General features: G+C 37.3%; 1 protein-coding gene across 4 annotated transcripts; it reads right to left on the bottom strand.

Annotated features, from left to right (window-relative positions):
• Window positions 1–5,799: 5,799 nt before the first annotated feature.
• DRD1 (dopamine receptor D1) lies at window positions 5,800–11,492 on the bottom strand. 4 transcript variants are annotated; one of them, XM_087955428.1, is made up of 4 exons: window positions 11,293–11,492; window positions 9,857–10,776; window positions 9,663–9,762; window positions 5,800–9,275 (listed from the first exon to the last, which is right to left on the bottom strand). In XM_087955428.1, exon 4 carries the CDS (start codon window positions 9,110–9,112, stop codon window positions 7,754–7,756), a length of 1,359 nt encoding a protein of 452 aa, XP_087811554.1. In that variant the 5' UTR covers window positions 9,113–9,275; window positions 9,663–9,762; window positions 9,857–10,776; window positions 11,293–11,492; the 3' UTR covers window positions 5,800–7,753. The 4 variants fall into 4 exon arrangements, with proteins under 4 accessions (XP_087811554.1, XP_087811555.1, XP_087811553.1 ...); XM_087955429.1 differs by having other exon boundaries at window positions 5,800–9,762; window positions 9,857–10,562; window positions 10,695–10,776; XM_087955427.1 differs by having other exon boundaries at window positions 5,800–9,762.
• Between the last annotated feature and the right edge of the window lie 912 nt (window positions 11,493–12,404).

Genomic DNA, 12,404 nt, shown 5'->3' with positions numbered 1-12,404 from the left:
GCTGTTATTAATAATATAAATTGCATTCCGTTTTCCATATCAATGAGTCCAAGCTCAAGGACAACAGTACAAAATTGCTCCGTTGAATAAATGGGGACTCATCCAATTTGGTTCTATATCTTTAGCTCTCCGTACTGCTTTCTTTTCCCCTCATAGTGAGCTGATTGACCTTGCATTTTATCTCCCTGTAACCAGAGTCAGATTCTGCTGTTCAGAAAAAAAGGAAACAAAAACACTGCATTTGACTCCAGTCACATATATTTACACCATGAAGGTTGCCTACAAGGCTGCTTTCTATTCATCCCCTTTTAATAAGCTTCATGTGCGATTGATTCACCATAATAATAGCAAGATTGTTTTCCCAGTCTGTCAAAGACTTTCTGGAATAATATTAATAATAATATAAATATTTTACTATAGTCCATTCAGCAACATATCATAACCAAGTTACATTTATGGTCTAATATGAACAAACCACAATGTGGTCTTTTATAATGCCAGATCATGTTGCAATGATTTCCCTTAACCAACAACAGCAAAGCAGAACCACGGCTATTTCAGGGACCAAAGTTCCTTAGCTGTCACTCAAAACTTTGGGGAAGGTTTCTAGTCAGAAAAGATTCTCTCATAGTTACTGGAAACCGAGTCAAAGTACAGAAAGTCAAACCCAGCCTTCTGGTTTTTCCCCTTGGGAAAGTCCAGGACCATATGCCATCAATCATGTTTCCATAACCTTGTTATGGTTCCATAATTTCCAATCCTTCCTCCTTCTTTATCTCTGTCTCCTGTACCATTCCAGCACTCACCTCCAGAATGATAGAGCCAGCATTCATAACCACCATGGCAGACCTGAGAGGCAGTACATCGCTGTGGGTTCACACTGTAAACTTGGTTATTAGGGATGGGTGGATTCTGCTTTTTCTCTGCACCCATATGGTGCCAATGTTGTAGAATTATACGGTTGGAAGGGAGCTTGGAGGTCTTCTAGTCCAACTCCCTGACCAGTGCAAAAAACCTCATATATTCTGGAAATATTTTTTGAAAACCTCCAGTTATGAAGCACCCATAACTTCAGGAAGCAGATTGTTCCATTCCTTAATAACTCTCAGTTTAGATGGATTAGTCTCAAAATATGCATGCATATATGTGTGTATACGTTTGTATGTACATGTTCCCTATGCATGTTTGGGGGGGTGTGAATGTGCATTTTAGGCACGTATATGTACAAAATTGAAAACTAAGAATATTTAACAATTGTTGCCATATCAAATAAATGTTAACTGCCAGTTCAAAAAACTGTCTATCAATCTGTTCATGATATGATTACTATGTCAGTGCTAAAGACTATGCTCCCCACAATTTTTTCACAGCCTTTATTTAATCTGGACTTTCACCTATTAACAGAGATGGACTGTAATGTTATGACCCGTGACATGTAATGAACAGAAAGTTACATGTGTAGATTCTTACTGAAGCATCAAATAATCACCCTGTCTGATCAAAATAGGTAATCCTACCCTGCTTTCTCTCTTGTCCTTGGCTGATCTGACAGGAACAAAGTCCACCAAACTGAAAAGATTAAGCATTTACTTTTCTTCTCAAATTGAAAATCTGTTTCACTGTGAAATTTTTCACAAATAATATTTAGAATGGCCTCCTAAAAAAGATAAAGTGCAAACTTCAACAAAGATGTTTGTCATACCGAGAGAAAATTCTGTCTGTTTCATTTGTATTAAAATTCAGATTCACTGTTAACAAAAAATCATCATTACAAAAATGTTTACATACATCTGCCTGCATACCTCTTCCAATCCAAATAGTTTTAGCAGCATTTTTCTAGCATTTTTCATACATTTTTCTAAACATACATATTTATGCTTATTATATGCAATTGCAAATCAACATCCAGAAAAATATGAACTGCTGCATGTATTTCAAATTCATTGTATTTGGAGAACGAAAAATACTTTTATATGAATGTATTTATTTATATAATGTATTGATAAATAAAGACAATGTAAAAGTACTTTTGGGAGTCTGTGTTTTTATATACCATTTTTTCTTACCCATCTCTGTACAGGAATTATATGGGGATACCATGTAGAGAAACTCTCCGATTTACTCTTCACCAATACACACACAAACAGTTTTCAGACTTTGACCACTCTGCCCTCAAGATTGTGCAATTGAAATCTGATGGCAACCCACTAAATAATTCTGGAATTATTATTATTATTATTATTATTATTATTATTATTATTATTATTATTATTATTATTATTATTATTATTTGCAAAAAACAATGAAGAAGAAAAATATGTGAATTAAAGACTTGACAGGTTCAATGCATCTATTTTACTGGAGAAGACCCAAAACCCCAATCTGCAAGCATAAAACCTTTAAAACATCTGAAGAAAACAGTTCCAAAAATCCTGGCTATACTCTTTCTGTTGCTGTCAACGCATCACCATTAATTTGCAAGACCTCTGAGAAGCTAGGAACATTAAAGTTTATTTTTATGTTGTGTTTGTTTGGTTTGTGTGAAAAATATATGGACTACCCTTTATGGAGGGTTAAATTGGTGCTGGAGAGATCCAGGATCAACCCTACATTCTGTCCCAAAGGATAAGGGTGGTTATGTGCTAATTAATTTCTCTTACCTGAAATATCTCAGGCTTGTTCTAAAAATAAACTAAGAAGAGAACCATATACACTACATTTTTAGCTCTAGTTTGAAATAAAGACCTTAACAAACTTTTAAGTAAAAACTGCCTTATTTTGTACTCTATTTGTCTATTAGCCTACAATATAAGATTTTACAGCTAAACCACTGCCTACAATAACTCAGATCACATAACTTTAACAGCATTGTCAGACAAGCAACTAACATGACAAAGAAGAAAAAGATGAATGAATAAAGCTCTGAAAACTGATATTTGAGGTTATTGGGGTTTTTTTCTAAAATGCTAAAATTATCAGGAAGATGGTATATAAGCAAGTTAATATTATTTTTATAGGATGTATTTCATACTGGGACACTTTGCCTAGAAAAAAAAGGGAAAATTACAGTTTGAGAAAATGTCACTGAGAAATGTCACTGAATAATTGAAATAGCACTGATTATTTTTCACATTATTTTGCAATAAAAGCCCTGCCCAATCCTTTGTAAAGGTGTCTTTGAAAGAAACTCAACTAAAGAGGAATGTGATCGAGATAAATGAAAGAGAAACATGCATAGGTTTGTCTGTTTTGAAAAAATTAAATCAGGGAATTTTTTTCCTCTCTTTTTCTTAATAGTCCAGCTCATCCAAGAGAAGGATGAAAGGAAATGCCTAAAGCAGAACTAAACAAATATGTCTAGATAGTCGCCAGTTTGAAGAGGGATGAGACCAATTGATGAAAAATAAGACTGCCAATGGCTACCAGCATAAATACACTCTGCTCCCTCCAAGGACTGAGATGCCATGCCTCAGAGTATTAGTTGCTGGCAGAGCTTCATCTTCATGAAAAAGCTCTTCCCTAATCCCCCACTTGGAGCTTCCCAATAGCATCTGGTTAGCCATTATAGAACTGAATGCTCTACCAGGGAGGACTTTGGATTTGGATTTAGTAAGCTGCTCCTTAATTTAGATGCTCACACATAGCATTCTCTCTCTCGGTGTAACATTGCATACTGTTTGTAAATTAATTGTATGCAATATCTATATCTAGCAGCTTTGTCTACCAAATGATATGAAAGGAATTCAAGACTGGACACAGCCTTCATCCCTTTGGATGCGGTATTCTTGGATAATATGTAAGCCTGATGGATAATACAAAAAGAATTACATATCTGTAAATACTCATTTCAAACTTTAGATGCGGTTCAGGTACTTGTCTTGAGGTATATACTAGAGCAAAAATAGATATTAAATCAAATTAAAGCTACACATTGAGACCCGGATATAAGAGAGCGGAAAAAACACATGCACCCAATAGGAAGACATTCAAAGTTGCCCCAAATAGGCATTCTCTGTGCCATTTTTATTTTATTGTGCAGGAATGGCAAGCGGGCCTATTTAAATAACTCAGCAGAATTTCCACAGTCCTGTTAACATCGTTTAGTATCATGGGGAGAGAAAGAAATGAACAGAGAGTGAGAAAGAGAGGCTTGAAACTCTTTCAATCTGATGATCAAAAGCAAAACTATTCTATATATTCAGCCCTCCATTTCAGACAATCAGAATATATAGGACTTCAGAAATCAAAGAACATTGTGGTATGAAATCAGGACATCCGTATAACAAGCTGGAATGTATGCAGATCCCAGTAAGATATATGCAGGAAGTTACATGTTCAGAAAGAATATATAGGCTTTTTTTTACATTAAGAGTAAGCTTAAAGCACAGAAGAATTTAAGAATGGCAATATCTCAGACAAAATGTCTGATCAACTGCAGCCAAATGATTTAGCCCAGGTCTTCCTATAAATCAACCAGACATCTGCAAAAAAAAAAAAACAGGCACCCATACACACATTATTATTTTCAGCAGCCAATATTGAGTAGTGTTCTGCCACAGGTAACCCTTTATAATGAATATCCATAACTGTACCACTCTCTAAAAATCTGTCTACTTCCCTAAAAAGCCATCCAGTTTGGCACTCTTTGGGTACATCTCGAAGAAGCAAATTTCATAACACCACAAGTCCCAAAGGTGCTTGTTTAAGAGGCAACTGGACTTTCTGGTTTTTCTTTGAAGACATTTTGCTTCTCATCCAAGAAGCTTCTTCAGCTCTTCTTGTTCTTCTTCAGATCTGAAGAAGCTTCTTGGATGAGAAGCGAAACATCTTCAAAGAAAAACTGAAAATCCAGTTGCCTCTTAAACAACACCTTTGGAACAACCATGGCCTAGATGGTTGAGAATCTCCATGAATCTAAGACCACCAATTCCCAGATTTTCTAGAAAGTCTGATCCTATTATAATGTATACATACTTACACAATTATTCACATGTAAGTAAGCATGCACACAGAGAGAGAGAGAGAGACAGAGAGACAGAGAGAGAGATGACATATTTATGCATTCGTGCAGTAATATTGAGAGTTAGCCAGAAGTCTGGCAGAAGATTTGCCCTGTTTCTCGATCCTGCTTCAAATGTCAGGACAGATCTGTTCAGTGTTCAGAACAACTGAAATAGAGCACCAGTTCTCTTCTACCATTTTTTACCATTGCAAATTTCAGGAATCCAAAATCAAAGCCATGAATTTGAAATCTGATTCCCAGAAGGAAGGAGGAAATAAAGTATGCCTGATCACTTGTTTACCTCTAAATTATCAGAACGCCCCACCCATGAGGGGATGAAGCAGTGGCTCTCTTTTAAAAACAGGGGCAAAGATGTTTAAATCTTTCATGATGAAAAAAAAAGTATTTCATTTTTGTAAAAAGATGCTGCAAACATTCATTTTTACATTACATAAAGATGCTTTGTTCTTTACAATACAGAAAACAGCTTTTGCGTATAATCACTGCTTGTCTTTCTCAGTACTGCGTATGCTAACCGTGGTAACCCTCCAAATATTTTCTTTCAGATTTATCAGAAGATGCAGACAATCAAATAATCAATCTATTTCTCTGCCCAATTCTTACAAGGATAGAAATCAGCTCTGTCCCAATACAAATGTAAGAATGTTGAAAAGAAACTGCATGAGACGATTCTTAGTTGATCTTCACCAGACATTAACTAAATGTCACAAGAGGTTCCAAAACAAACAAAAAAGAAAGTTGGGGGGGGTTGCTGATTAGTCAAAACAACATGCCAATAAAAAAGCAAATTTTATTTAATAAATATAATGTAAATTGCTTTATTTGACCTTATGTTCACAAAATAATTTTATTATATGTATGAAAGCAGCTTACAGGCAATAGAATTATGAAAACATTCACAATACTTGAGTAACACAGACCTGATTTAGGAAGTATATTTTTATAGACCTAATTTATCACTTATATTTCTCCTTTTCTGACTACATGTCTCAATGAATGTTGTATTTTGTTCCAAAATCTGACGGGGTTTTGCTATCATTCAATCATCATCACCATCCTCTTTGTGTATTACTTTCATAGTTTTAACATTCATTATTTTTATTTCATATGATTAAGGGAATATGGGAGGAATTTTGGTTTCAAGAGAGCAAAAAGAAAACAAATCTTGGCCATTCTAGGAACTTGCAGGAAATTGAGGACAAGTTTTGTTGTTCCATTCATTTTGTGAGAATCCAAAATCAGAACGAGGCATTGTTTTCTATCCAAGAAGCAGTGAACAAAAGTGAAAATTAAAACAAGCAGATTTAAGACAAACTGTGCTGCTTCACATGGTGCTAGCATTCCTTCGTTGCTCTTTTTGGTACCAATTTCATAAGAGCAGAGAATAGTTTGCTGGATCAGACTAAGTGGCATTGCATTCCCCCAGTGGCAGGGCAGAGGCCTCTTGGAAGTTGGCATAAGAATAGCCCTCCTTCTTGTTGGCATATGCCTGCACAATTTGAAGCTCCATTTTCATCCTCTCTTTATCAGGGAGAATATTTGTGGATAGCTCTACTCTCCAATTGTGAAAGGGGTTAATTATTTTCCCCCTCCCCCACCCCACCCCCAAAAAGTGAAGTAAAAGAAATCTAAGAGGATTAGTTCATCTTCAAATTAGCAAATATAGGTGATGTTTATTTCTTAGTTCATCAGACCTTTAAATTGGTGTTCATTTTTCATCGGTATTCCTCTTAGATCAGTATGCGATCTACAGTTTCACAAGCTGACATTCAAGCAAAGTCAACACAGGCTGAAACTTGAAAATAAAACTACAGTTACAAATTTCATTTCTAGAAGGTCATAGTCCGTATAACTTATCATTCAAGTGATTCTGACCTTCTGTTTCAAAAAGAACCCACAAAACACCTTTCTTTCTGTACAGCAAAAGGTAATGGAGATTTATTCCCTTTGCTGTGTTTGGAACACCTACAGGTTCTAGAGTTAGCTAGACAAAGCTGATTTTGCAAATTCTCCCTTTTTCTTCTTCTTCATAAAGTGCTGACTAGTAAACAGATCAAAAATGCAATGAATAACACCATACATACAAATATCCTATTTTTTTCAACATATATTAAAATAAGATAAAGTCGTGTTTGCTTAAACATATGAAAAAATATCCATTTAAATAATAAATAAAGAAAGCCAATATTGACACATAATCTTCCTACTATTAAAAAATATCTCATTCTTATTATAAGGCTGTATTGATGTTCAAAATTGTTTTAAAAGGCATCCACCTAATCTGGCAAGTTATCAAATTTTTCTTGCAATGTATAAACACTCACAAATGACTATGCAAGTCAAATGAGAATCTCATATAAATCTATTACATTTTATTCACACAGAGAAATATAATTAGTTTCCCCAGGTCTGTTTCTGCAAACATGTATCCACTTAAAACTCTTTTTTTTCCTTTTTTTTTTTTTTGCAGCTACACCGTACCTACATATTTGATTCATTTCCATTCAAGATGAACAACATAGAACACTCTTTAAATACAATGTATGAAAGGTGGAAATCTTTTTAAAATTTTATGTTTTTGTCAGACAGCAGCTGATTAAGCTCTGGATTTTTATGTGATGGCTTTGATTCTCACAATAGCACACCTTCTTACTAAAAACAGACAAAAAAAAGTTGAAAATCTTTCTCGAATGACCACTTTTTTTTTTTTAAATGAGTCAACTTTCCACCTCAGGTTTTATGCTGGCCATTTTGCGTGATTGGTTTGATCTTTTCCAAAGACACATCAGCCTCGAAATCCAAAATACCTGACAGGGTTGGAGAAATTTTATCCAAGGTTTTAGAGAATACCCCCTCCTCTTCTTTTTTCATCATGTCTTCTTCTTCTGGGCAGAGAACTGAATGGGGAATCAAATAGACAAAATTGCACTCTTTGGGACTGGACCCTCTTGGCTCAAGCTGACTCGAAAAACCCATACCCCCATTATTGTTGATACTAACTGTCTCTATCGCATTAATGGAGAAAGGACAGAGTCTATAGCAGCCAAGAAGAGTGGAAAATGCCTTGCGGAAATCTGCATTGAAGGCATAAATGATCGGGTTCAAGGAAGAATTGGCCCATCCGAACCAAACAAAAACGTCAAAAGTGGCAGAACTTATACAAAATGGCTCTGCTCCCTGGGATGAGATACTGGGCTCACAAAAGGGCACCATGCAGTTCAGGATGAAGAAGGGTAGCCAACAGCAAACAAACACTCCCATGATCACTGACAAAGTCTTTAAAACTTTAGTCTCTCTCTTAAAGGACATTTTGAAGGAGCTTTCTGGGTGCTGGCCATCCATACTGTTCCTGTTGCCAGCGGTGGTTTGACAGTTCTTAGCATGCACAGCTGCTCGTTCCAAGGCTGATATACGCCGTATTTGCTTTTGAGCAATCCTATATATCCTTGTATAGGTGACTATCATGATGGCCACAGGGATGTAAAAACTAATAAGAGAGGAAGAGATGGCATACATCCTGTTCAAACTGGAATCACAGTTGTCCATAGCCACACCTTGGAAACTGGCATTTAAGTCTAAAAAGCTTGTGGTTTTAGCTTTGTGCCAGTTCAGTTGTACAGGGATGAAGGAAATCAGCACAGACAAGGTCCACGCCACACTGATCATCACAAAAGCTGCCCTGGGGGTCATTTTCCTCTCATACCTAAACGGGCTAGAGATGGCCCAATATCTGTCCACACTAATGACACACAAATTTAAGATGGAGGCTGTGGAACACATGATATCAAATGCCACCCAGATGTTACAGAATGATCCAAAAGGCCAGAATCCAGCTATCTCGGCCACAGCTTTCCAGGGCATGACCAACACAGCAACTAAAAGATCTGAGACTGCCAAAGAGATCACAAAGAAGTTGGTCACCTTGGACCTCAGGTGGCGAAACCTAATGACAGCTGCGCAGACCAGGGTGTTGCCTAGGAGTGTGGAAAGGATCAGCAAGGAGAGGAAGCAGCCGGTGAGGATTCGGAAGCAGGAATCTCTTTTCACAAGCAACCCTTCCCCGTCCATAGTGGTGTTGTTCCAAATCATCTTTCCTTCTCAGGCAAAATCATGTCACAGGCCTGGTAGGGGCTTCAGCTCCTCGTGTTCCCACAGAGCTTGCAATTTAATTGCTCAGAACCAGGCAGGCATCCTAAGATTCATGCTCAAGTCTCTGGTCTTGGGTCCCTTTGCTTTCTCTCTCTATTTCTCTCTCCAAAAAAAACTTTAAAAAAACAAAAACACACAGATAATCCATCACAAGTATCTGAACTTGTTGATCACATCGGGGCTCACCTTCCCTCCCCACCTTCCCCCCCCCCCCTGCCTTTTTTAAAAAAAACAATCTTCTTTTAAATATTAGCCAAAAATAGAATACTTTTAAGCAGGAACAGGCCAGCGGGAAAATATCCTCAGAGAATTCTGTACAGAGCGTAATTACTTTTCAGCTTGCACTTTTTCTCACTTAAATAGATTAATGATTCTTTTAACTAGCCCCTCTGCTCTAATGAGGTAATAATTCTTCAAGTGTTCTGGTTGCCGATACAATTTCTCGTCCCTCTAATTGATGGACATCTTAAACCCACCTCAGCCTTCATACCTTTCTGATCTGAAATTAAAACATCAGTTCTGCCTTTATACGTAGCCTCGGGACTCAGTTCCTTTCATTGTTCCAAATAGTTTAATAAAGATTCATCGTCCTAGAGGCAAAGAAAATAAATTTACATTTTAAAACATTCAGAAGGTTTATAGAAGGACCATAGTTTTGCATAAAGAAGAAATTCTCCATCCTACCTTTAGGACTTCTGATGCTCGTGTCTAATCCAGGGAAACAATTTTTTTTCCTTTCAACTTTATATTTAGGATTTGAATTGCATAGCAAGACAATGGGTTACAATCACAGCAAGCGAATTGTGTTGCTTTGGGAATAATATCCTGGTGGAAGAATGCTAAGCAGGCACTGACTTTTTTAGCAAAAGCCACCAGACTGAACTTTGAGGACTCTTCTGAATTAGCCTTCTCAGGACATGGACAAGCTCCTTCAATTCTAGCCAGCCCTTATGATTCATGTGCAAACTCTGTGCATCAAAGCACTCCCGTCTGGATGTTCATCACCCAAGTCACGCTTTGTACATCCTGTTGAAATGCCCCATCAGGATGAAATCATCCAAAGCAAAGACATGATATTTCCAGTTTTCTGGCAAAGGTCTTGAAAAGCGTTGATGGTCTTTTAGTTTTCGTTGGAAGAATGAAGGAGAAGAGTAAGGACCGATCCAGAGTTCAGGTCCCTTTGGATCTGGATATTTCAGCTATAGCCCATTCATTGTTCCTCAAACATTAGGTGTAACTGTCAATGGTTCCTTTTCTTTCAAATGCATCCAAATAGGGTAGTTTCCTCAGATTCTTCTGCACTCTAATCTTAAACATGCTTCTATGAACTCGCAAGTTTTCTCTTCATCTCGCCAAACCGACAGTCCTGGAAGTATTGGCTTCATTCTGCCTGGAGTGATAGAGAGCAACATAATCTGGCATGGAAAGATTTGTTTGCTTGAGGTCTCTTTTCTAAATCTCAGAGGAAGGACATCCAGGCATGAATAACATTATAAAGCAATATGCACTTAGATTTCCTGACCTTAAAATCAAGCATCTTCTCTTGCCGGAAGCTGTCTTTCTCTCTTTTTCTTCTATAGCACAGAATAAATACACTGTTCTTCCTATGTGTGAAGGAACAATGGGAAATTAAATGCCACAATATTCAAATATTTGAATATGCCATCCTAATATTAACTCCCCACTGCCACTAAGGTTGCATAGCAGTACACAGGATCCTGCTTGTCTTTCTAAACAGTCAAGGTATATAGATTTATCCTCCAGTCATAAATAAATGGACAAATATAACCCCAAGTGCTCTTTAAAATTACTCAGCTGGTTGTATCAGACATCCAATTTTCCAGGCTATCTGTGCAGACTCTAGGTATAATTGTGCTTGGCCACACATGTGTATAAATACTTAAGGATGCCAGAAATACGCTCATGCTCCAGAATGTATGAATTTTCGTTCTTTTAGGTCATGATTTACGAAAAGAAAAACAAGAAAAAAAATCAAAATGCTCCACTACCAACACACAGTCAAGCCAAAGAACCTGCCTGCTTATAAACCCAAACCAGCTGCCATAAACAAAGACCATGCATAACTCGAGTTGATGTTAAGGGCTGAGGCATGAACTTACCAAATAGAGAAGTTGTTTATGAGGGTGGGCCATTCCTGAGGGCTGATGGTACAAACTCCCAGCTGAAAGAACAAGACTCACTTCATCTTTTTTGCCGCGGTTTATTCCCGGTTCTTTTCTTTCCTCTCTCCCTCCCCTCCCCTTCTCTCTGCACTCCACAGCAAGGCACGGTTCACTTTCTCTTTATATGATTCATTGTGTTGTTCACCAACTTCAGCAACTCTGATTTCACCGTGAAGCTGGCTCCCTCTTCTGGTAAAAGTGAGATAGGCATATCCAACAGGAAAGGAAATATTCCTCATTAGCATCATTATGGTCATCCCAATCATGCTGCTGTGTTCCTGGAAAGGGAGGGAAGAGGGAAGAAGAGAAGGATAAACAGAGTTATTGGCGTGTTCCTTTCTTAGAAAAACTCCTTCTCAAAGCAAATTGAAAGCTCTGGGACAGGAAAGGGCAACAGAAGAATGTCTTTGGGAGCGTCTGGTCAGCATAGGCTCTGAGTGGTATCAGGCAGAATCACCATTGGAGCAACGCAGCTTGAATTCTGACAAACTCCCAGAAATAATATATTTCACCCCTGAATTTTTTGGAAGAATACTTTCAAGGTTTTGGGACTCATTTGCTAAATACATTCACTTAATAAATGGATCCATCTTCAGCAGTTTGTTCTATTTTATCTTTAAACAGAATTCTGTCTTTCATCCAAGCTATATTGTAGCCACCTTCTGCTTTAAAAGGGGGGATTGCTAAATGACATCAGAGTTTGCTAAGAAATATAGATTTAAAGCCTGTTTTGCTCTTTACACCAAATTCAGAATTGCAATGAAGCAATTCCCAGATTCTGACGGCCAACATTGGAAAATGCCACTATCACTGTGTGCTGGATAGGATCCAGGGTCAAAACAAAAAGCAAAAAAAAAATTAAAGAGGAATGAACTGCTTCTTGCCTATGAGTAGTAGCTGATTCAGAAAATAACAAACTTTTTGGAAAACATTCTTAGCCACTAGAAAATCTGCTGTTCCAAGGCAACACAGTAACATGTCAAAAGCCTGAGACTTGGTTCCTGAACCGTCCCTGAGGTTGCCACTGGACTGTAAATTCTAATATAAAC

Source organism: Notechis scutatus, chromosome 2, assembly GCF_049901735.1.
Source record: "Notechis scutatus isolate UNSWTSFEM ecotype Mainland chromosome 2, rNotScu1.2, whole genome shotgun sequence".
NCBI classification, from domain to species: domain Eukaryota; kingdom Metazoa; phylum Chordata; class Lepidosauria; order Squamata; family Elapidae; genus Notechis; species Notechis scutatus.
Note: the sequence above shows the minus strand (reverse complement) of the source record. Positions and strands in the feature narration are given on the sequence as shown.